Raw genomic sequence first — 25,236 nt, 5'->3', positions numbered from 1 at the left:
AAACACTTAAAAGGACTGAGCCAGAAGCTACTCCATGAAAATATTTTCCAAAACATACCTAATGTAACTTAAACTTTGTGAAAGTTTTCACAGATTTCCATAAGGATTTTGATGACATCACCGATACCGATTTGTGAAGCTGAAACTTTTTCTAAATGATAACGACAAAAAAAAAAAAAAAAAAAAGAAGTTCCATCAAGCATACTGGAGGAAAGACAATTCACTTTTCTCCCTGCAGATTAGTATGAAATAAACATATGCAGCCAAAAAAGTAGGCGACTACCACAGAGGTGTGTCAGGCAGTAAATTAATGAAAACATTACGTTATCTTTTGGGATTTTGCAATGTTCGTGGTATTTGTCAGCTCTTTTAAAAATATGTAATTTGTTATTATTTCATATTCCAAATGTTCACGTTCATACCCAATTTTGTGTTAGTGCTTTCGTTTTTTTTTTTTTTGTTTTTTTTTTTACGATTTCATTTATTCATGAGAGACACAGAGAGAGAGAGGCAGAGATACAGGCAGAGGGAGAAGCAGTCTCCATGCAGGGAGCCCAATGTGGGACTCGATTCCGGGTCTCCAGGATCACGCTCTGTGCCAAAGGCAGGCGCTAAACCGCTGAGCCACCCAGGGATCCCCCTGTTTTTCTTTTCTTTTCTTTTTTTTCTTTTTCTGTGTTTCTCTTCTTAAGGAACGCTCCCCCCTTCCTTACTCCTCCACCAAATTCTATAAGCTCTATCAACCCTGTTGATGATTCATTGGCTCAAAATAGGAATACGTTTCCAGGCTGTGCGATCCCCGGGCAGTGGCTGTACCTCTCTGAGATTGTTTTCTTAATAGCCAAGTGGGGATCATAGCAGCCCCTACACCGCAGGGTTGTTGTTAAGTTAAAATAAGTCAGGGCCTGCAAAGGCGCTTCAGTACCTTCAGGAACGCACCCAGCAACGATAAATCTCAGCCCATCTTTACGCTGAGAACTTCCCTGCACCTTCCGGACCCACGGTGGCCGAGACCTTCCTGTGCGCATGCGCTCCGGACTCTCCTCCAGCCCGCTCCTCCGCGTGGGCGGGTCCTAGGCCTCTGCAGGGGGTGATGGGCGGGGTCAAGGGGCTACTTCCAGGATTTCCTCCCCCTCCGAGGGACAACCCCCTTTGTATGACTGGCAGCGGTCATTAGCCAGTAATGACTGGAGAAAGGACCGACGACCGGGCCCATGTAGGAATCTCTCGTCCGAGTGGGCCAATTGCAAGTCTTGGGGGGCGGGTCCTTCTCTGAGGCGGGACATGGAATGACGGGCGTCCATCTTGGCTAATCAGAAGTAGGCTGCGAGCCAGCCAGGGCCAGTCAGAAGCGAGAAGGCCGGATCCTGGGGCGGGGCTGGAGCTACGGCAGTTGAACCGCTCGCGAGGAGGGGTGCCTGTGGAGAAGGTGAGAGGCGGCCGGAGTGGCGGGTGCGCGGGCCGGGGTGGCTGTCCTGGGGGGGGGGGGGGTCGTCTGGGGGAGGGTGGGCTGCGGCGGGCAGCTGACCCGGCAGTGTAAGGAATCAGGAGAGGGTGACCTTTAACACGGATAGGCGCTCTGATGAGGGTTTGTGAGTAGGAGGGCAGTCCTGAGTCAGCGAGGGGGAGATGTTTTGTATTTCCCAGGAGGGTCTTTAATGGGGAAAGCATGTAAAGCAGGAGACAGCAGGCGGTAAAATACAGAAATTCCCCAGTAAGTAGAGCCCTGTGATTTAATGGGAGGTTTTAAGGCGAGGGGTTAGTATAGCGCGGCGTGGAGGAGCGGAGGTCCGTGAGAGGAGTTGCAAACATTGGTTTGGGTGGAGGGCAGGTTAGGGACAGCACCGACGGGGAGGATGAGCGAGGACTTCGCGAATGAAGGGGTGCCTGAGCGAGGTATGAAGGCATATGACACTCATAGCGTTTATGCATGGCGTACTATGTGCCAGGTTTTGTAGGAATTATTCTTAAACTTCCCAACAGCCGTCCGGGTGGTTAAGACTTTGGGCTCTGGAGTTGGGTTCCCTGAGTTGAAACGCTGGCCCTGCCACTGAACGTCATGGTAGCTTTGGGCAAATTCTTTGGCTCTCTGTGCCTCAGCTTTATCGTCCTTAGAACGAACTCATCTCCTCTCTCTGTGCTGCTCACCCGCTGTCCTCATGCAGTCTCTTGGCTTGCATGCTCTTTATATGACAATGCCTGTCTGCAGCCTGGATCTCTCCCCTGAACTCCAGACTCATGTGTCCAGTGGCTGACTCTTCTCTACTTGGAAATCCAACTGATATCCATGCTTTATTTTTTTTTAATTTTTATTTATTTATGATAGTTACACAGAGAGAGAGAGAGAGAGAGGCAGAGACACAGGCAGAGGGAGAAGCAGGCTCCATGCAGCGGGAGCCCGACGTGGGACTCGATCCTGGGTCTCCAGGATTGTGCCCTGGGCCAAAGGCAGGCGCCAAACTGCTGTGCCACCCAGGGATCCCGATATCCATGCTTTAAAAACTTGTCCCAAATCAAACTTGTAGTTTCCCCCTTTCAGCCTCCCAAAGCTGCTGATGACAGTTGCATTCTTCCAGGTACTCGGGACTAAAGCCTTCGAGTTGTCCTTGACTCTTCCTTTCCCTTGCCCATGTGCCATCTGCCAATCAGCAAATCTCATGGATCTATCTTTATTTCTCTCTTTTTTTTAATTTTTATTTATTTATGATAGTCACACACACACACACACAGAGAGAGAGAGAGAGAGAGAGAGAGAGGCAGAGACACAGGCAGAGGGAGAAGCAGGCTCCATGCACCGGGAGCCCGACGTGGGATTTGATCCCGGGTCTCCAGGACCGCGCCCTGGGCCAAAGGCCGGCGCTAAACCGCTGCGCCACCCAGGGATCCCCTATCTTTATTTCTTATTTATTTATTCATGGGAGGCAGAGACATGGGCATAGGGATTATGACCTGAGCCGAAGGCAGATGCTCAACCACTGAGCCACCCAGGTGCCCCTCATGGGTCTATCTTTAAAACACTTCCAGAATCCAGCCCAATTTCACTGACTCCCTTGCTACTCCTCTGATTCATGCTACCACTTGCTTTTACCTCTAGTCTCTTGCAGTGGCCTCCTCCCTGGGCTCCTTGCCTCTGCCCTGAATCCCACAGTTGGGGGTTCCTATTAAAAGAGAAGTCGGATCATGTTGCTCCCTGGTCCAGGCACTCCCATGACTCCCACCTCACACAGTACAAGTCCTTGCCAAACCCACAGTGACCTACCCGATCCAGCTTTCCCTCCACTTTGCCCTCAACTTGCACCATTCTTCCTTGTTTGCACTGCTTCAGCCACTCTGGCCTTCTCATTCCTCAGACATAGCAAATCCATTCCCACCTGGGGAAAGTCCTTGCTGCCCTCTGTCTGGATCACATTCCCTCCAGATGTCTACATGGCTTCTCCCTCACCTCCCTTACATCTCTGTTCAAATGTCAAACCACAGACAGACCCTTGCAGACCACCTAAGCTAAAATAGCTCCTGTTACTCCCTAGCCCCCTCATCACCTAGTTTTGTTTTTCTTCAGTAACAGCACTATATTAGTGTTTGTTTATACCTACTGGCTTCTTAGACTCCCACCCCCCCACTAGAGTGTTGGTTCTATAAGAATATAGAATTCAGAGCCTAGAAGTGCCCATAGAGGCTCAAAAAGTGGTACTTGTATTAAACCACCATCACCACCATTTCTGGGGTGTGGGAGGAGCACTCCTGGCGGTATAGGGCAGTGTTGTTGAACTGAGATAGTCTTGGAGTGGTGGGGTCAAGATGGAGTAATAAACTGGGCAGGTTGTGGTATCCAAGGGCAGAAGCTCTCAGATCTCAGTGCTCCGGGAGCTTGTAGGAAATGCAGAGTCCTGGGCCCACCCACAGGGGTTCTGCTTCTGTAGATCTGGGATCATGCCAAAGATCCTCCATTTTTATCAAGCACCAGTATTCATGCTGAAGGTCTGCACTCCTCACTTGAAGAAACAGACCAGCTCAGAGCTTGGACTGGAGCTCTCATCATTAAATTCCCCTTCTGTGTCTGGCCCTCTGCCAGGCAGTGCTGAGGACACTGGTGACTGAGACAGCTCCTCACCTAGCCCGGGAGTCAGGGAGGGCTTCCTGCAGGAATGGACATTGGAGCTGGGACCTGTTGACAAAGGAGTGAGCTAAGGGAAGAGGGCCTGTGCCTAGAACCCCGTTTCCTGGCATCTAGCATAAACTCACAAGTGGTCCCCGATCTGTGCCAGAATGCTGAAGATACAAGAATGATCAAAATGGCTCTGCCCTCTTGGGCTTCTGGTCTGTCGACTAATCGTCAGCTAGTTGCACAGATGGTAAACAGCTGACCGAGTGCCAGGCACTGTTTGAAGCTCCTTACATGTATTAATTTAATCCTCAAAAAAATAATTTAATCCTCACAATCATCCTATGTGAGATGGGAGCTTTTATTATCCTCACTTTACTGAAGGGAAAAGGCCCAGAGAGGGTAAGTGCCTTGCCCCGGGTCACATTGTTGGTAAGTGGTGGAGCAGGAACTAAACCCAGGAGTCCCTGTCCTGCAGTGTGTGTCATGTTTAAAGTATGAGGCCACACCTAAGGATTGATGCATGGAGGGAAAGGAGCAGAAAGTTATGGGAGAAAACAGAAGATGATTGGGGAAGGGTAGCTGGGTAATGGGTAGGGGGACCAATGTGACAGTTCCTCACTGTAGGATTTTAGGCAAACCTCAGTTTCATCCTCTCTAAAATCGGGGATGGTTACGGCATCTACCAGGGAACAGAAATAAGGACAAGTCACTGGTTGATATGTGTATATAGTCCTTATTTATCTAAGTAAAAAAGTGTTTGAGGGAGAATAGGGGCTGAGATTTGGATACCCCAGAGGGTGGTGGTGGGCTGCAGTGTGCACTATGGAGGGGTGGATTGTGGAGAGTCCTAAAAGGCTTTTGTGGTTACGTGTTTCAGGGAAACAGTGTGGAAGGCTTTGGTCTATATTTTGGGGGGGGGGGTGCAGGGTGAAGGGAGGGGAGTTCACTCACATGGCAGGAAGGTGAGCTTAGAATGGGGGCAAGGAGTCACTCAGGCCACGCCAGTGTGTGTATGTCGGGTGGGGGGTACACTGCATAGGAGAATGCAGCTAGGTCTTGGCTGGGCTGGAATATGTGGTGGTGGCACCTGGGCAGGGTGCTGCAAACAATGTGAAATAGCCATCAGGGTTGGGGGTTGACAGCGGTGGTGATTTACCCATGTCTCGAATGAGAGATGGTGATGTGGATTTGTTTTGGGGGAAGCCCAGCATGGAGGATTCTCGGCTCCCACCCTAGGGCGAGGGCTTTGAAATTCAAAATATCCAAGGAGCGCTCTTGGGAGGAGAAAGAGCCAGGGACCCAGATGTAACCCTGGAAAGGGAGAGGGGGCTCACCTTATTGAAAGATGAGACGGAAAAGGGCTGGAGTCCGAAAGCTGTGTGTGCTTGGGCGTATGTGCAATGTGCGTGCGTGTACGTGCGTGTGCGCTGAAGCCATGATGTCACGAGGCAGAGAAATGGGGTCAGATGTGTGGGCCAGAGTGGGGTGCTGGGGTGTGCACGCGGAGCGCACGCAGGGTTGAAGTGCTGACGTCACGGGTTGGCGAGGGCGGGGCCTTGAATGCAGGGTCAGGAAGCTGAGACGAAGAGGAGCTAGGAGAGTCTGGGGACTGGAACGAAACCAGCAACCAGGATGGGCCACTGGTCACAGAGCAAGGATGGAGGATGCAGGTAGAAGGACGCGGGGTGGGGGGGGAGGGAAGGGCTTGGGACCTGGGGAATCTCAGAATTGGAGGGGAGTAAAGGGGGTGTTCTGGAAAGCCTCTGCAGGGAAGAGAGGTGGAAAATGTAGGGAAGGGGTTTACATGGAATCTGGGAGGGAACAGACTCCAGGTGAAATATGGGGATAATGTGAGACAGGCTGAAAATGGGGTAGATCCCCATTTGGGCAAATATGCAGGCAGAATCCGGGAGGAATAATAGGAGGGAGCAAAATTCAGGTAAAATATGGAGGAAAGCCCAGGGGAACATGGGGGCTAGTGTACGGAGAAGGGGAATGTGGTCCCCTGTCCCCCCCCCCAATCTGGGGGAGATGAATGGCAGTAAGGGACTTGGGAAAGGGAGTAGAGAGCGCTGGTGTCGGGAATGTGGTAGAAGGGGTGAGGCTGGAATATGGAGGGAGGGAGGTTCTGCAGTGGGGAGGCGAGGAGAGTCCAGAATCTCTAGGCCCTCTGGGGAATGAGTAATGGGCTGTGGGATTTATTCAGTCAGCAGTTGCTGAACACTCACGACAGAAGGCGAGAAGAGGGGATGAGGGGAAGGGAGCGGGCGAAGTGTGTGGAGGTGTGGGAGGCAGGTGTGTAAGGGGACAATGGAAGTCGGGGAGAATATTCAGGGGCTTAGTATCTGGGGACTGAGGTGGAAGCTAGTGACGTCAGGGCGGTTGGATATAGAAAGGCCCTTTGATATGGTGAAGGGCTGCTATTCTCAGGATGCCAGTGGGGAGCTAATGTGGGGGAGTGGGGAAGGGGAAGAGCAGGGCTGGGTTGGTGCTGGAGATGGGGTGGGACGGGCCCCTTTATTCCTCTGTCTCCTCCCCAGAGTTGGGTACCACGAGTGGGGTGGTGAACTGGGCAGTGAAGCTCCTCAGGCGGTCTGCGGGTACCTCCAACGCCGTGGTAACCAGAACGGCGCGACTGTTGATTGGCTCGCGAGTCGGAGGGGCGGGGTCTAGGGCGGGGTCTAGGACGCCTGGTGGGGCGGGGCCCGCTCCCCCGGGGCCCCGCACTGAGGACCAGGGGATGCGGGATATGTTGAGCCGCATAGCTGTTTGCACACAGATCAGGGATTATTAACCTCACCCCCGAACCTCCAGAGAATGTGAGAGTGCCTAATTGTGAGAGTGTGGATTTTCAAGGGGAAAAGGTGTCTCAATTTCAAACATGCTTCCAAACACGAGAGACCCCTCCCCCAAATAAACTTAAGAGATTGGGTTGAGAGACAGGAACCTGCCAGGATGTCTGGGGCTTTGAGAGTTGTCCTTCAGCCTTGGAGAAAGGGGATATATGGATGGGCCTCAGGGTGGTATTCTGGGAGCTCCTGAAATTACTTGTAGAGGGTTATGGGCTTATTCATTTATCTGGGGAGGGGACCTAGAGTTTCAGGGCTCATCATTTTCTGGCTTCACAATATTATATTTTCTGATATCAGCCTTTATGAGGATTTCTTGGGGAAAGTGTGAGGAATAAAACATGTAGGGGAGAGGAGACCAGGCTTTGGAAGGGTCCCCATGATCTGGGTTAGAGCAGCCCTGGGTAGCTCTGTCTTTGGGGCAGCATAGGACTCTGCTGAGTCTCAGTTTCTCCATCTGTACACTGGGGAGAAAATGGGCTTGCCTTGTTTCTGTTGCCTTGAAGACACAACAACAAAGTAATAATAATAATGCCAGTATGTATATGGGTGCTTGCTGTGTGTCAGGCATTGCTCAATTTGTCCAAGGATTTTAATGTGATTAACTCATTTAATCTTTACACCAAGGAGATGAGCACTGTTATCCTCCTGTGGGCTTGTGAAAGCCTGCATGAGCATCCTCTGACCCGGTATATCTCATCCCTGTCCCTCCCTCATGTTCCCCTTACTGTTCTTAGAACAAACCAGGAATGTCCCACCTTAGAGCTCTTGCCTGGCTGTTCCCTTTGCCTCGACACTCTTCCGCCAGATATTCACCCTTCTTCTTACCCCCCTCCAGGCTGCTGCTCAAAGAGGCCTTCCCTAGCTACCTTAGCTAAAAGAGCAACACCTACCCACAATGTCTCCTTTTACTACTACTTCGCTTTTTTTTTTTTTTTTGACATTTTTATACCTCTAACTATTGCTGCCCTCTTGAGGGTAGGGGCATGATTTGGCTTATCATATCCCCAGCACCCAGGATTGCATGTGCTTTAAAGATAAGGAATCTTGCTCCAAGAGAGGTTAAATATATGCCCATATATATCCACATAGCTGGAACCCGATATGAACTCAAGCAGCCTGGGGCTCTCATTCCGAGCCACCCCCTAAATTCCAGGCTGAAGGCAGAGATCTGACCCTTTCTTCCACTTCATAGAGCTAACAGCGTGTGGTAGCCCTATTGGCTAAGAGAAGGTACTTAGACTAATTAATAAAATTGGTTATTAGTTCACTGGACATGATTTAAGTGTATCATTGATAATATATAGTGCCGTTGTTCTCTAAACTTGGACTACTTTCCCTAGATAGCCATATGACTTGCTCCCTGACTTCCTTCAGTTCTCTGCCCATAGGTTACCTCCTCAGAGAGACCTGCCCTGATCCTCTATTTAAAATTTGCCCTGCCTGACCTCAGTACTCTGTCCCCCTTTGTAGCTTGATTTTCCTCCACAAATGTTTGAATAATTAATATATAATGAACATAAGGATTAATAATAATCAGTATTAATCATGATTCTCTTGTCAGAAATCATATATTCTACTAGCCAGCGTGTGTTCGGCATGGACACAGTTCTAAATGCTTTTATGTGTATTGTCCAATTTAATCCTCATGAGAACTCTATGAGGTGGATGCCATTATTATACCCATTCTGCAGATGAGGAAATTGAGGCGCAGAGAGGGAGTCTCTTTTCTAAAGTGCCAAAGCTGGTAAATGGTGGAGGCAGCATATGAATTCTGGCCTTCCAGCTTTTGAGCCTGGGCTCTCAGCTCCTCTGGGTCTCTGTCTCATCCCTCTCTCCAGCAACACTGGCCATGGACCAGCCAGCTGGCCTGCAGGTGGACTACGTCTTCCGGGGTGTGGAGCATGCCGTGCGGGTGGTGGTGTCTGGGCAGGTGCTAGAGCTGGAGGTGGAAGACCGGATGACAGCTGATCAGTGGCGGGGCGAATTCGATGCCAGCTGTGAGTGTGCCAGCCTTGGGTGGGTTCACCTGTCCTTCCCCAGGATCACCTTCCTGAAGATGAGTCCAACCAGGAACCTGCCCATCTGCCTCTACCTAACCAGAGACTCTAAGGTGGGGAGGGTGGGGTGGAGGGCTCATCCCTCAGGCCAGAGGCACTGGAGTTGGGGAAAGTTGAAAAGCTTGGATGGCAGCTCTTGGGCTGGCAAACGGTGAGACTTTAGGAAGGATTTTTCTTTCTACCCAGTCATCGAAGATCTTACTCACAAGACAGGGAACTTCAAACAGTTCAACATCTTCTGTAACATGCTGGAGTCAGCTCTTACCCAGGTAGGGGCCAGGGCTGGGGGCCAGGGGAGGTTTCTGTTTTCTGGATCCCTGGAGGGGTTAGATGCCTACCTGATGTATGCAAGACCTTCCACCTTCTCTTTCCTTAAAGGGACAGGGCTATCTTTTTCTTTCCCAAATGTAAGTGGTTTATTCTGATCCTAAGGAGTTTAAGATTTTTCATTTATTTATTCATGAGAGATACAGAGAGAGAGAGAGGGAGAAGCAGACTCCATGCAGGAAGCCCGATGTGGTACTCGATCCCAGGACTTTGGGATCACACTCTGAGCCAAAGGCAGACAGACGCTCAACCCCTGAGCCACCCAGGCATCCCTTCCCCAAGTATTCTTTAACCTACTTTTAAAGGATTCAACAATATTTCACTAACATTTAATCACATCAGTGAATATAGGTATTCATTTGTGTAATTTTTACTGAGCATCTATACTGGTAGTAGACATTAGGATACAGCAGTGAGCAAAAGCAACAAAGTTCTTATCCTTATGACGCTGAATTCTAGTGGGAGAAACAGAAAATTAGAAAAATATATAATGGCAAGTAGTTAAAAGTATTAATAGGAAAAAAAGCAGGCTGGAAGTTAGAATGGCAGGAATGCTATTTAGACATCATTTTAAAACTTTGAACTACAGGGATCCCTGGGTGGCGCAGTGGTTTGGCGCCTGCCTTTGGCCCAGGGCGTGATTCTGGAGACCCCGGATCGAATCCCACGTCGGGCTCCCGGTGCATGGAGCCTGCTTCTCCCTCTGCCTGTGTCTCTGCCTCTCTCTCTCTCTCTCTGTGACTATCATAAAATAAATAAAAATTAAAAAAAAACTTTGAACTACATTATTTCTTTAATTGTAGATAAAATTTGCACTCATAATGACAGTGTTACAGTGCATGATTTAGAAAGTGACAGTCTCTTATAATCCCCTTTCTATCCCATACTTCAGACTGTTAATGTTTTGGTATGTGTAGGCAGTATAGCATGAACTCTGAAGTCAGATTCATCACTGCCACTTACTGGCCGGGAACCCTGGGCCAGTTACTTCCCTTCCATGCTTTAGTTTTCTTTTTTCCCCCTCTTTATTTCCTTTTCTTTTTCTTTTTTTTTTTCTCTTTTAGAGAGAGAGAGTGCATAAATGGGTGGAGGGGCACAGAGGGAGAGAATGAATCTTTTTAAATTTTTATTTATTTTATGATAGTCACACACAGAGAGAGAGAGAGAGAGAGAGGCAGAGACACAGGCAGAGGGAGAAGCAGGCTCCATGCACCGGGAGCCCGAAGTGGGATACGATCCCGGGTCTCCAGAATTGCGCCCTGGGCCAAAGGCAGGCGCCAAACCGCTGCGCCACCCAGGGATCCCGAGAGAATGAATCTTTTTTTTTTTTTTAATTTCTTTTTTTTTAAATTTATTTATTTATTTATGATAGTCACACACACACACACACAGAGAGAGAGAGAGAGAGAGAGAGAGAGAGAAAGGGAGGCAGAGGGAGAAGCAGGCTCCATGCACCAGGAGCCTGACGTGGGATTCGATCCCAGGTCTCCAGGATCGTGCCCTGGGCCAAAGGCAGGCGCCAAACCGCTGCGCCACCCAGAGATCCCCCCGAGAGAATGAATCTTAAGCAGGTTCTACACTCAGCATAGTCTAACTCAGAGCTTAGTCTCGAAACCCTGAGATCATAACTGGGGCCAAAACCAAGAGTCGGATGCTTAACTGACTGAGCCATCCAGGTGCATCATGCCTTAGTTTTCTTAACTGTAATGTGGGAATAATAATAGTCCCTATTTCAGTGTGGTGAAGATTAAGGTTCTGTGTAAAAAGCTTAGAATAGCACCTGGCTCATAAGTGCTTTACAGATATTGTCTGTTTTTATTATTGTCATCAACTTGTGAGTTTGTCATCCTTATTAGTGGCTGCATAGTATTCCATTATAGCCTTGTGGCATGATTTGTTTAACCCAGTGGTTCTCAAGTTTTTTGGTGTCACGACCTCTTTATGCTCTTAAAAATTATTGAGAACGTCAAAGAGCTTTTGTTTATGCAGGTTTTATTTAACAATATTTGTTTGCCCTGTTATATATTAACTAGGTGTTTTATAAATTAAAACTGAGAATGATGTAAACATATTTACAAATTAATAATAAATAATAAATTAGTTATATGTTAAATTACATTTTTATGAAAAATACATTTTCTTTTTTTTTTTTTAAGATTTTATTTATTTATTCATGAGAGACACAGAGAGAGAGAGGCAGAGACACAGGCAGAGGGAGAGGCAGGCTCTGCGGGGAGCCCGACATGGGACTTGATCCCGGGTCCCCAGGATCACACCCTGGGCTGAAGGCGGCGCTAAACCACTGAGCCAACTGGGCTGCCTTAAAAATACATTTTCAAAAAAAAAAAAAAACATTTTCTAAAACAAAATAAATTAGTAGGAAATATAGCATTGTTTTACATTTTTGCAAATCTCTTTAATGTCTTGCTTAATAAGAAACCACTAGATTCTTAGATGTGGTTCTGCATTCAGTCTGTTGTGCTATGTTTTGTTTGAAGTATATGTAGAAAAATCTCCCTCAGGGCACGTGGGTAGCTCATTCGGTTAAGTGTCTGCCTTTGGCTCAGGACATAATCCCTAGGGTCCTGGGATTGAGCCCTGTGTTGGGAGTCTGCTTCTCTCTCTGCCTGCTGCTTCCTCTGCTTGTGCTCTCTCTCTCTCTGTCAAATAAATAAATAAAAATTTAAAACAAAACAAAAAAAGAAAAATCTCCTTCACATAGATATGTAGTTGGAAAAGGGAGTCCTTTAATCCTTCTTTGCTAACATACTAAAAGTGGACAGGTGGTAATTTCTTAAAGGTTTGTTGTAGTGTGGAGCCCAAAAGCTATCGATGAACTTTTTGTCTTATGTTACATTAAAATCCTCTGATGTATCTTGAGCTTTCCTTGGATCTTTTACCCACTTTATGATATCATGCATTGGTCATGTGGATAATACGGTTCAGTGAGTTACACAGATCTTCTGAATGTTGATACATTTCATTATACAATATCAGGAAGTCACATTTGTTAATATCCTCCCTGATCTCACCAGGAAGTCTTTCAACATCGAGCAGCTTCTGAAGCACACAGTGGCAGATCCAAGTTTTCCAAAATTCTAATTTTTGCTGTGAAGTTTGAATTTTGTCATTGGCAACAAATACCGTTAGCTGTTTTTCTTGAAGTGACAGTCTGACTTTGTTCATTTTTGAGAAAATGCCTGCCAGACACCCAAGTCTGAATAACCAGAGTTTTGTCTGTCAGTCGTTCTTTCAAGTAAAAATAGCATTCCATGAAAGAGCGGCTAATTTAGCCCCAAACTCGATTACACAAGTTTCTTCCTGAGACAACTGTCGTACTTTGGTATGCCACAGAATGTGTGCTTCCCATCTTGTCACAGAGTAGTAAAAAGCCATGTACTCAAGAATGGAGATTGAATAAAATTAATAATTTCTATTGCTTCATTAAGGACGTTCTAGGTTGGATTTCCTGTGTTAGATTTGTTTCTTCTTCCTTCCTGGCCCGCCATTGAGACTGCATGGCAACAGAGAATACAGTGACTGCTAGTACATTTGACATCACTGGCTTGATTTGCACTAATAGGCACCATCAGTTTTACCCACCATTATTTTTCGTCCACCATGAGGGACACTAAGCTGTCCCTCATGGTGGAGCATTTAAGTTCTTTCCAGTTTCTTCCTCTGGTGTCCTTGTGCCAGCCTCAGGAGCCCAGCTAGCCCAAAGAATGGATGGGGCATGGCCTGGGCATCTGGGTTTTGTGCTCTGGGTATGGCCGTGTTGGGTCTGGTGGCATTTCCTTCCATCCTCCTCCAACAGAGCAGTGAGTCAGTCACCCTTGACCTGCTGACCTACACAGATCTGGAGTCCTTGCGAAATCGCAAGATGGGGGGCCGCCCAGGCCCCTTGGCCTCAAGATCAGCCCAGCTTAACTCCAAGCGCTACCTGATTCTCATCTACTCCGTGGAGTTTGACAGGTGGGGATAAGGGACTGGCTCCAGGCTTAGGCTGGAGGGCAGGTGGGAGGGGATGTGATTAGAACTCAGGAACCCCTGAGAGCAAGGGAGGGTATTGCCTTTGGAATCTTCAGTGTTGAGATTCTATCATTTACTATTGTGTTGGGCTATAAGTAGCAGAATAACTATTGCTAGTGCTTTAAACAGACAATAATTTATCACACAATAAGATGTCTAGGTAGGTGGCTACTACCCAGCAGTTTCTTTAGGGACTCAGGCTCCTTCTGTTTTGTTTTTTTTTTTTTTTTTTGTCATTGGTAATGTGTTGGCTTTTTGACCTCCATCCTTATCTCTTCCTGGTCACAAAATGGCTGCTGCCCCCCAGGCACTGCTTCTGTATCAAAGCAAGAGGAAGAGAACAGGGCCATACTAGCTAATTGCAACTACTGTTTTCTTTCTTTTTTAAAATTTTTAAATTTTTAAAATTTATTTTTTATTTTTATTCTTTTAAAATATTTTACCTATTTATTCATGAGAGAGAGAGAGAGAGAGAGAGGGGCACAGACACAGGCAGAGGGAGAAGCAGGCTCCATGCAGGGAGCCTGATGTGGGACTCAATTCTGGAACTCTAGGATCACGCCCTGAGCCAAAGGGAGATGCTCAACTGCTGAGCCACCCAGGCATCCCAACATCTACCACTTTCATCAGGAAAACAAAAGTGTTCTAGAAGATGGCCAACAGATTTCTGATAATATTTGGCCAGAAATGGTCTTATGGCCTTGCTCTAATATTTGGCCACAAGTGGGTCACATGCAGAGGATACTAGGATAATGAATAAGCTGGCTCTTTAGGCTGTATAGTGGGTGATGGCAAGTCAAAAGGGAGTTGGGAATGGCTTTTGGGTAGCCAGGGAATGGTGTCTGCCCCATTTGATAATAGCTCCTGGATTTTCTAGTGGGATGTTGTCTGTTCCCTATGCATAGCATCTGGTGGGGGAGTTAATCAAGGTACCCTACCTCTCCTCAGCCAAGAGGTGAGGCGGGTCAGGCCATTTAGAACCTACCCCTACAGAGTCTGAGTTAGGACTGTGCTTGGTGGCAAGTAACATGATCCCAGTGTTCACTCCACCAGCAGCATATGACAAGGAAGTTCGCCCAGACTGCACCAGGCCTGTCAATCCCAGCAGTTGCAAGATTGCTACATAATGGAGTCTGAGGGGTGGCAGGCTGCTGTGAGGGGTAGGGGAGCAGGGAAGGGGCTCGAAGCTGCATTCAGAACTTAAGACTCTGGTAATGTGAGGTTTTTGGAACTGGGTTTTTTCATACTTGAAGGCTCTCGGGGTCTGGTAGTTACCCTCGGGTGGCTTCTTGGCCTCTGAGCTGCCATGGTTCTGATCCTCCTCAGGATTCACTACCCGCTGCCCCTCCCGTACCAGGGCAAGCCAGACCCTGTGGTCCTGCAGAGCATCATTCGTTCACTGAAGGAAGAGCTGGGCCGCCTTCGAGGGCTGGATGGTCAGGATGTGCGGGACACCCGAGAGAGCGAGATCTGGCACCTGAGGGAGCAGTGAGTCTTGGGAAGGGAATGCGGCTGGGGCTGTGTGGGGGAGGCATCCAGGCAGGCATGCCATAGCCCCCTGCTCAGTGCTCCTGGGAGGCTGGTGGTCCCTCATGCACCAGGTATTTATTCTGTACCTGCCTTGTGCTGGGCAGTGCTGGGGACACAGTGATGACTGAGACACTCCTGGCCCTGCTCTCCTGGGACTCCCAGTCCAGTGGGGGAGATAGCTTTGTCCGAAGACAGTGATGATTCACAGCAGATGAGGCTTGGGAAGCCCAGAGGGGAGACTGGAGCCTGCCTGGTAGCCTGGAGGGGTGTTCTAGGCAAAGGGAGCACATGTGCAAAGACAGGGTGGGAGGTAGAGTTATATCCAGGGCCTCCTTTGTACTTCCTTTGGGAGGTAGAGTTATATCCAGGGCCTCCTTTGTACTGACCCCCTCCCTGCCTTTTACATCGTAGCCAGCCCAGGGGGCAGACAGATGTTGACCTGAGTCACCTGACATAACCTCCTGAGCTACCCAGGCACCCCCCCCATAATATTTTTAATAACAACAATAATAATTGTTACAGCAGCTTACATTTATTGAGCATTTCACTGTAAGCCAGGGATTCTGTTCAGTGCTTTATGACTTAATTCCTTTAATCCTTGCAAGGTGGGGCATTGCTGCTATCCCCATTGTGCAGAGGAGGAAAACAGTCCAAGAGAGGTTACAGAACTTGCCCCAGGTCACACAGTGAGTAATATGGCCAGGCTCAACCTTGAATCCAGGCAGCCAGCACCAAGCCCCCTTTGTTTCCTTTTGTTGGTGGCCGCTAGACCAGGACTGAGTGTTGGGGCTGACAGGGAGGAGTGGGAGCTGATGGAGCAGGAGAGCCTTGTAGGTCTTTCTGGAAGAGCCTGGCTGTGCATTGCTGGGAAGCAGGATAAGTTTTAGCCTCAGTTTATCCTCAGGATCTACCCCCTGGTCTCTCTGGTGTGTGTGGATGTATGCGTTTCCCAGACTGGCCACAGCGTGGCACCCTTTGCCCTTCAGAACCAACCAGAACCAGAGAGAGTGGCTTGAGATCCTATAGCTGGTCAGTGGCTTCTTTTTTTTTTTTAATTTATGATAGAGAGAGAGAGAGACAGAGACAGAGAGAGAGAGAGAGAGGCAGAGACACAGGCAGAGGGAGAAGCAGGCTCCATGCACCGGGAGCCCGATGCGGGACTCGATTCCGGGTCTCCAGGATCACGCCCTGGGCCAAAGGCAGGCGCCAAACCGCTGCGCCACCCAGGGATCCCTGGTCAGTGGCTTCTTATCTTCCTCCTCCCAACTTCCTCTTCCTAACTGGTGAGGAGTTTGGGCAGACTCCAAATTCATTCATTCATCCATCCATCATTTTTCTGGTTCATACTGTGTGCCAGGCACACTGCCCCGCCCTAGTTAATGCTTCTTGAGCTCTTACTCAGTGCCAGACACGGTCCAAGCACTCTTCATAGATTCTTACGACCTCATAGATAGGGATTATTATCATTATTGTCCCACTTTGCAGAGATGCGAAGGTCACCCAGCTTATGATAAGTGGAGTGGAGTCAGACACAATCAGTCTGCTCAGGTCCATCACAGCTGGACCAGACAGCTGGAGTGAGGATCCAGAAAGAAAACAGATAATCACACTGATATGTGCCAGCTGTAGGAAGGAAATGTACAGAGTCAAGAGAGCAGAGAGAGAGGGACATGGCCCAGCCTGGCTGGGGGTTGGGGATGTGACACTTGAAGGGTGAGAGAGAGCATTCCAGGAGGAGGGACTTGCATCTGCAAAGAGATGCTTGGCTGGAGCAGCACCAGAGAGGATGGTGGGAAGAGAGGAAGGCAAGGGGGATGTCAACCAGACGGAGCCAAATGGGAAGCTCCTTGGAGAATATAGAGGAGCCACAGATTTTAAGGAGCTTTTTATTAGGCAAAGTTCCAAGAACATATAAAAATAGACAATAGTATAATGCACATGTACTTGTGCCCCCAATTCAATGGGTATCTACATTTTACCCATCTTGTTTGATCTACACAGTCCTCTCTTCCTGAGAAGCAAATCCCAGACATCATATCTCCTCTGTAAATACTTCATTTTCTATCCATGCTTAATGTATTCCCCTTTCCCCTGTATTTCCTGTGAAGTAGCCTATAGGCTCATCGGATTTAGGATTCTGGCAAGACAGAATCCTTGGTGGTGCTGTGTGCTTGCCTGCTGTCAAGTGGTGTTGGGGCTGATGGGTTCAGATGTTGAGACCTGGATCCTTCTTATTAAGTTCACATCAGCCCAGCATCTCTTGGGACTTTTCCTTCCTTCCTTCCTTCCTTCCTTCCTTCCTTCCTTCCTTCCTTCCTTCCTTCCTTCCTTCCTTCATTTATTCATGATAGACACACACACACACACACACAGAGGCAGAGACACAGGCAGAGGAAGAAGCTGGGTTCCCATGCTGGGAACCCGAAACCGGACTTGATCCCGGGTCTCCAGGATCGTGCCTTGGGCCTGGAGACCCAGGATCGAATCCCACGTCAGGCTCCCGGTGCATGGAGCCTGCTTCTCCCTCTGCCTGTGTCTCTGCCTCTCTCTCTCTCTCTGTATGACTATCGTAAATAATAAATAAATAAATAAATAAATAAATAAATAAATAAATAAATAAATAAATAAAAAAGAGTATCCTTTCCCTACAGCTTAACCATTGTCACCTTTATCACAAATAATGTTTATATATCATCACAAATCAGGTGAGTTTCTGTGCTCTGTAGTACATTGGTTTGTCTATCCCTGTGCCAGCACCACACTGTTAAAATTATTGTAGCTTTATAATTTGGCTGATAGTGGGTAGAGCAAGTCTTCTGACTTTTGTTTTTACATTTTAAGAATTTTTTGGTTGTTTTTAGAAATTTGCATTTATTTATAAATTTTAGAATCAGGTTTTTCAATACAAAAACAAAACTTGGAATTTTTTTTAATAGGCTTGAGAGGGATGCCTGGGTGGCTCAGTGGTTGAGCCTCTGCTTTTGGCTTAGGGTGTGATCCTAGGGTCCCAGGATTGAGTCCTGCATTGGGCTCCCTGCAAGGAGCTTGCTTCTCCCTCTGCCTATGTCTCTTCCTCTCTCTCTGAATCTCTCATGAATAAATAAATCAAATCTTTTTTTTTTTTTTTTTTAATGGGGATGTGGGATGCCTGGGGGCTCAGTGGCTGAGTGTCTGCCTTCGGCCCAGGGCATGATCCTGGAGTCCTGGAATCCTGGAATCAAGTCCCACGTTGGGCTCCCTGCATGGAGCCTGCTTCTCTTTCTACCTGTGTCTCTGCCTCTTTCTCTGTGTATGTCTCTCATGAATAAATAAATAAAATCTTAAGAAAAAATAGGCTTGAGATTTTATTGTTTTTAAGTAATCTCTACACCTAACATGGAGCTTGAACTCACAACCCTGAGACCAGGAGTTGGATGCTCCACTGACTGAGCCAGCCAGGTGCCCCAAAACTTGTTGGGATTTTTATTGATATTGCATTGAATCTATAGAATAGCTTAGGGGAAGCTGAAATCTGTATAAATAGTGAATGTTCCAGTATATAAACAGTATACCTTTGCATTTATTTAGGTTTTATTTAATGTCTCAGTGATGTTATTCCATCATACTTTTGTTAGATTTTTTCCATCTTTGGATGATTTTGCTAATGGTTTCTTTAAATATAAATCATATTGAGGGGATCCCTGGGTGGCGCAGCGATTTAGCGCCTGCCTTTGGCCCAGGGCGCAATCGTGGAGACCCGGGATCGAATCCCACGTCGGGCTCCTGGTGCATGGAGCCTGCTTCTCCCTCTGCCTATGTCTCTGCCTCTCTCTCTCTCTCTCTCTGTGTGTGTGACTATCATAAATAAATAAAAATTAAAAAAAATCATATTGATGTTTATATAATTGTATTTATTTAATTTTTAAAAAGTATTTTATTATTTATTTGAGAGAGAGAGCAGGAGTGGGGAAAAGCAGCAGAGAGAGAGGGAGAAGCGGGCTTCTGGCTGAGCAGGGAGCCTAACATGGATCTGGATCCCAGGACCCTGAGATCTTGACCTGAGCTGAAGGCACTTAACCAACTGAGCCACTCAGGTGCCCCTACAGTTGTATTTATGTGTTGATTTTATATCCAATAACTTCAGTCAGTTTTCTTATTATTTCTTGTAATTTGTAGATTTCCTTTGATTTTCAATATTTATAATCATTTCATCTGCAAATGACTACTATTTTGTTAATTCTTTCTTAACCTTTATCTTTCATTTCTTTTTCTTGCCTTACTGCATTGGCTAGAATCGCCAGTACAGTGTTGAGAAGTAGTAATAGGTGTCCTTGAGCCCTTGTTTTAGATTGCCAAGGGTAATTTCAGTATTTTGCCAAAAATGTAGGCATGTGTATGTTTTTCAGATCCCTAATGACTTAAACTTGCAAGCACGATGACAACAGCTGAGTTAATACATAGTTGTAGTAGTTACTGATGTGTAGCTAGATAGACTTTTCATCGGGGTTGGTAAAGGGTCATGATCTAATTCTATATTTCTTTTTGCTTTTGTTAGCTGAAAGTTTTCAATAAAGAAAAGCATTCTCTCATCAACTATTTGGTTTCCCTGAGATACATTTCCTATGGGAAAGGCATGATTAATCTTGATTTTTTTCCTTTTATTTAACTTTTGTCAGAATAATGAGCTGGTTCCTTCAAATCCTCCATGGAGATCAATGAGTTTTGTTTTGTTTTTTACTATCATTATGAAGTAATAAATTTAAACTTAATGATGTTATGTTGGTTTCCTATGGTGCTGTGATAAATTACCACAAATTTGGTGGTTTAAAAAAACAGATATTTATTTGCTTACAGTTCTGGAAGCCAGAAATTTGAAATCACTTTCACTGGGCTGAGATTAAGGTGTTGGCTAGGCAGTGCTTACCCTGAGATACTCAAGCAGAGAATCTGTTTCTTGTCTCTTTCAACTTCTGGTAGATATCATCATTCCACATCATTCTATTCTCTGCCTCTGTGGTCACATTGTTTTCTCCTCTTCTGTGTCTAATCTTCCTCAACTTTTATTTATAAGGATATTTTGATTATATTTAGGGTCTACTCTGATAATCCAAGATACTCTCCTCATCTCAAGGCCCTTAATTTAATCAGATCTATAAAGTCTTTTCTGGGGCTATATAAGTAAAAAATTCACAGGTTTGAGGGATGTATTGGATATACAGATATATTTTGGAAAACCTGGATATATTTTGGGTGACTATGATTCAGTTTACCACCAATGTGTCTTAGTGTATTATTCATTGCAGATATTCTCTTTGATGCTCATATTACCTTCAGTCAGTCTGAACACCTGCATGTTGGCCTTCTGAAATGACCCCAGTAATCTTTGATGACTTCCTTGTTTTTTGACATGCCAAGATGTCTCAGACTCTCTTGTGTCTTTCCAGCCTCAGGTTTAGTACGAATAATTCTTCTAAGGAACCCTGGTTTCTTCTAGTGGGAAATTGTATTTAGAGACCACAATCTGGTCATTAGGGGTGCTCATTGCCATTGAGTTAACTTGCTTTTAGGCTTTTTTAAAAGTGAAAGAGCCTTTCTAAAGAGCCTTTCTAAAGAGAAAGTAGATATACTTTTGGAAAGAGAAGAATGATGTCTCTGCTATCTGACTTCTTTGATTTATGTCTTTCTCACTTTGAAAATCTTAGTTTCTAGTAATAGTAACATAATTACTTACTTTATCCAAATAAGAGTACTGAATGAAGTTTAAGGTTCCTTTTGTCCCTAAGCTATTACCTACTTACTAAAAGTGGTGTGTGTTTTTTTTTGCCACTTAACCTAATTCTCCAATATGACCACCAACTTTGATATACAGTTAGATCGCTTTGAGCCAGTTTCTTTTAAGTGTTGTAGGGGTTGATTTGTTAAAATTTATTTATGTAAAATACTTCCATAGTCCCAAAGTTAAAACTAAAAAAGAAGGTACATTTTGGAGGGGTCCAACTTGTATTCCTGTTGCCACCTGTTTCTCCTTCATAGGTAAACTATTTTTTAAAGTTGTGACTTATCCTTATATATTTTTGAAAATATGAACATAATATAATTTATAGTTCCTTTTTTTTTTAACACAGAGACACACTAAACATTGTTCTGCACTATTTTTAGACTTATATCCTGGCCATCACTTGGTGACAGAGTATAGAGCTCTTTCTCATTCCTTTTTATAGTTATGTGGTACTTAGGTGAGTGGATGCACCATAGAAATTCAACTTATTTTCTGGTTATGTCTGGTTATTTCCACTCTTTTGCTATTACAAACAGTGCTGCAACGAATAGCCTTGTGTATATATCTTTTTCCTCTAGTAAGGTTTTGAGCACAGTAGTGACTGATTGGATTTGTATTTTATTTAAATGTTTAGAAGACTATGTTAGAGAGAACATGAGAGAGTGCAAGCAGGGGAGGGAGAGGGACATACAGACTCCGTGCTGAGCGTGGAGCCCCATGGGGGGCTCCATCTTGGGTTCAGTCTCAGGACCCTGAGATCATGACCTAAACCAAAATCAAGAGTCTGAAGCCCAACCGACTGAACCAGCCTGGTGCCCTGTTGGATTTGCATTTTAGAAAGAGTCTTCTGGTGAATTAGAGGCAGTGACACCTGCTTGGGAGGCCTGGGGGTGGTGGTGGTGGTGGTGGTGGTGGTGTCTAAGGCCCAGGACCTTAGGGCTAGGCTTTCAGGGTACAGAGAAGGACAGATTAATGATTTATTTTGGAATTGGAATTCATAAGGCTCTTGTCCTTGGCACGGGATGGATGGGAGTGATGTGGCCGTGTTCCTCCTCACGTGGGGGCAGGTGGAGGAGGAGAGATGATGGGACCCAGGGGGTCAGCTGGAGTGGTGGGGCTGCATTCCTCGTTTCTGCAGCAGGTGAAATGGTTCGTGCCCACCTCCATGGAGAAGTAAGGATGATAGGATCCTGTGATCCCTCCCCCCCAACTCTGTTGTCTTCTTCCCTCTACCTTCTTCCCCCAGGGTTTCACGCCTGGCATCTGAGAAGCGAGAGCTGGAGGCTCAGCTGGGCCGAACACGAGAGGAGGCTCTGGCCGGGAGGGCGGCGCGCCAGGAGGCCGAGGCGCTGCGTGGGCTTGTCCGGGGCCTGGAGCTGGAGCTGCGGCAAGAGCGGGGCCTGGGACACCGCGGGATCGGCCGCGGCAGCCAGGACTGCCGGCGCCTGGCCAAGGAGGTGAGGGGGCGGGGAGGATGGCGGCAGTGAGCGGTGGGTCACGGACTCTGGCCGCAGCGTGGTCCTCAACGCCCCTGTTCGTTCCTGGCAGCTCGAGGAGGTGAAGGCTTCGGAGCGGAGCCTGCGCGCCCGGCTCAGGACGGTGAACAACGAGCTGGCCGTGTACAAGAGGGGGTGAGAGACGTGGCCTGGGGCGGGCGGGGTCTCGGAGCTGTGACCGGGCTGCTGCGGGGCGTGGGACCTGGTGGGAGGGGCTTGGGGCTGGGTGGGCGGGGCTGGGAGGAGGTGCAGAGTCTGGGAGGGAGGGCGGGCGGGGCCCCTGGCCTGTGGGCCGTGGAGAGTGGGCGGGGATGGACGGGTGGAAGGAATCAGATGGACTGAAGGGGGCCGAAAGTTGGGCAGAGCTGGCGGAGTCTGGAGAGATGAACTGGGCTTGAAGCATCAGTCGGGAGGCTGGGCCTGGAGATAAGGATCGCGGGGCGGTGGGGGGTGGGAGGAGAGGTGGGACCTGAGGATCTTGTGCGAAAGGGCGTGTCCCAGCTGGTGGGGATCTGGTTGATGGCCGCTGTTATTTATTGGGGTGGGTGACGGAATATTGGGAAGGATTTCTAGGGAGCTGTGGGAGACCTCAGGAAGAAGGGTCCGGTGAAGAGGGTTTGTTAGTATGTAAGGAAGTGACAGGTGCCTTTGGGGGCGTTCCATGTTGGGCGGAGCCCGGGGCAAGGTATCTGTGAAGGTCGTGGGCAAGGGCCGTGAATGTCAGAGACCGAGTGATCGGAGAAGAGGCTTGAGATAGAAGTTGAGATAGGAGCTGGCCGGCGGGAAACTGACGGGTCCTGTACTCCCAGGAGACGGACTTCGCCGGTGGTGCCGCCAGCGGCCCGGGAGGATCGGGCTTTGTCGTCGCGGGAGCGCTCCACATCGCGCGGGTCGCAGTGCCGCCCGCTCTTCTTCCCGGGAGAGCGGCCGGGGGGGCCGGGGTCGAGGCCGTCCTGCCCGCCCCTCGCCCTCGCCCACAGGTCTGTGCCGGCCCAGCTCTGCCCTGCCCTGCCCGTGGAGGGGGGTGGGGGATGGACTGGAGCTGTGGAGGTCAGATCCTGGGATCCCAGCGTCTTCTCTCCACACTCTCCCACCCCATCCTAGGTAGTCGCCTGCCACGTTTCGACCCCACAGCCTTTGTGAAAGCCAAGGAGAAGAAGCAGAAAGAGATCAAGATGAAGTTAGCGCCCATTTCCTCCTTACCTGACCATATCCCTGTCCCTTTACTCGGACCCCTGACCTGTGCTGTCATCCATCCCCGTGTCCTGTCTCCATCACCTGTCACTTGCTCTGCCTCTTACCTTCCCTTTGCCTGCTTTTCACCTGACCTCCGCTTACTCTCCTGACACGCCACCCCCACCCCCGTTCTGTATCTGCATGTGTCCTTACCTAGACTGTGACCTCAGCTGGGTTACTGCCCCTGGCTGTGACCATAGGGGCGCAGCGACGCCGTTCCTAGCATTAGTTGGGCGCACAGGTAGGCGTCTCCTCCGCTCCCCAGGCAGCAGCAGCAGCGGAACCGATTGGGCAGCGGAGGAAGCGGGGATGGGCCATCCATCTCCTGGTCTCGCCAGACTCGGCCGCCTGCTGCCGTGACCCGCCGAGGAGACGCGGCTAACCGCTCCCGAAACCGCAGCTCCTCGGGTAACAGGGCTGTAGCACGGGTCGGCAGGCTGGGCGCCACTGGCGAGGGCGGGAGGCTCACACTCTACTCCCCCCCTCTAGTGGACAGTTTCCGCAGTCGCTGCTCCTCCGCCAGCTCCTGCAGCGAGTTGGAGGATTTCTCTGAATCCCTTCCTAGAGGGTAAAACTTGGGCCCTGGGAAAGGACTGGTTCCAGATGGGTGTCAGGGAGGCCGGAAACAGTCTTTTGCAGGGAAACTGGGTGATGGAGGCTGGAGCCTTGAAATCGCCGGGGAGGGCAAGGTGGGAGGTGCCCAAGGCTCCAACCGCTGGACCTTGAATACTTTTTCCTATCAGCGGGACGACGTCGTGGGAAGCCCCCCAGCCCCACAACCTGGAGTGGGTCCAACACGGTGAGAGTCTTTTCCCCAGACCTTGGAGGAGGTAGGGGCAGCACGAAACCACCAGAAGCCCATGGTTTTCCATTCTGGGGGCATCAGGTTGCAGAGGTGTCGGAAATGTGTCTGGAGGCAGAATGTTTTGAGACTTTTGGATTGGAGGAGAGTGCGGGGTGGCATGGGGGTAGGCAGTGATACTGGCTGGCTAAGTGTACCAGCCCTGACCTCAGATTGCTGGGTCTTAAAACCTGGTCCTCCCTTCCTATCACCTGTGTGACTCGAGGTATCTGAACCTCAGTTTCTTAATCAGCTAAATGAGGATGGTAAGAGTATTCATCCCAGAGGGTTCCGGTGGAGATCCCAGGAGGTGATTGTGCATCTAGTAAGTGCCCAGTGGGTGTCAGCCCTTGTTCTTTGAGGTCCTCAGGTTCATAATCTCCAGTGATATTTTGGGGACAGGAATAGAGAGAGGGACCTAACGCCACCACTACCCCTCGCCTTCATGCCTCCCCCAGCAGCAAAAGTCCACCCCTCTGGAACGCGGCCGCCATCAGAGACGCCTGGCCAATTCGGGGGGCTGGGTCCCTATCAAAGGTGAGCTGGGGACTCCTCCTCCCCTGCCCCACAGCCTGAGGGCAGTGCATTGGGCCCTCCCGGCCCCTACACCCACACCTGCTCTCACAGAGTACAGCTCCGACCACCAGGCGGCAGATATGGCCGAAATAGACGCCCGCCTGAAGGCCTTGCAGGAATACATGAACCGACTGGACACACGGTCTTGACCTCCGCCAGGGACCCCCACCCCTCCATCCCCTACCCAACATCGCTGGATTAGGAGTGGGGGGCGGCGTGGCATGTCCTTCCAGCCCCGTGCAGGCTCCTCCCCTGCTGGTGCTCACCGGGTTTCAGGTGTGTGAAGCCCGATCCCTCCCTCTGCCCCATGCATTGCATGCTAGGAGGGAGGGTATGTGCATTTTGTAAATAAACGTGTTTGCCTTTGGGATCCTTCAGCAGATGACTGAAGGGTGAGGCTGGCCTTGGGGAGAAATGAGGATTGGG

The 25,236-nt window shown here is 48.5% G+C and overlaps 1 protein-coding gene across 1 annotated transcript; it reads left to right on the top strand.

The window, feature by feature from the left end:
• Positions 1 to 1,543: 1,543 nt before the first annotated feature.
• On the top strand, positions 1,544 to 25,187 carry CCDC61 (coiled-coil domain containing 61). The gene is given in 15 exon segments (XM_055310911.1): positions 1,544 to 1,896; positions 8,796 to 8,954; positions 9,201 to 9,283; positions 13,159 to 13,316; positions 14,700 to 14,861; positions 21,908 to 22,118; positions 22,210 to 22,292; positions 22,967 to 23,045; positions 23,047 to 23,137; positions 23,262 to 23,337; positions 23,659 to 23,801; positions 23,883 to 23,972; positions 24,137 to 24,192; positions 24,696 to 24,771; positions 24,862 to 25,187. Coding segments are annotated over 15 exon segments (1,605 nt in total). The 5' UTR covers positions 1,544 to 1,856; the 3' UTR covers positions 24,960 to 25,187.
• Positions 25,188 to 25,236: the final 49 nt, after the last annotated feature.

Source organism: Nyctereutes procyonoides, unplaced genomic scaffold (assembly GCF_905146905.1).
Source record: "Nyctereutes procyonoides isolate TBG_1078 unplaced genomic scaffold, NYPRO_anot_genome, whole genome shotgun sequence".
NCBI classification, from domain to species: Eukaryota; Metazoa; Chordata; class Mammalia; order Carnivora; family Canidae; genus Nyctereutes; species Nyctereutes procyonoides.
Note: the sequence above shows the minus strand (reverse complement) of the source record. Positions and strands in the feature narration are given on the sequence as shown.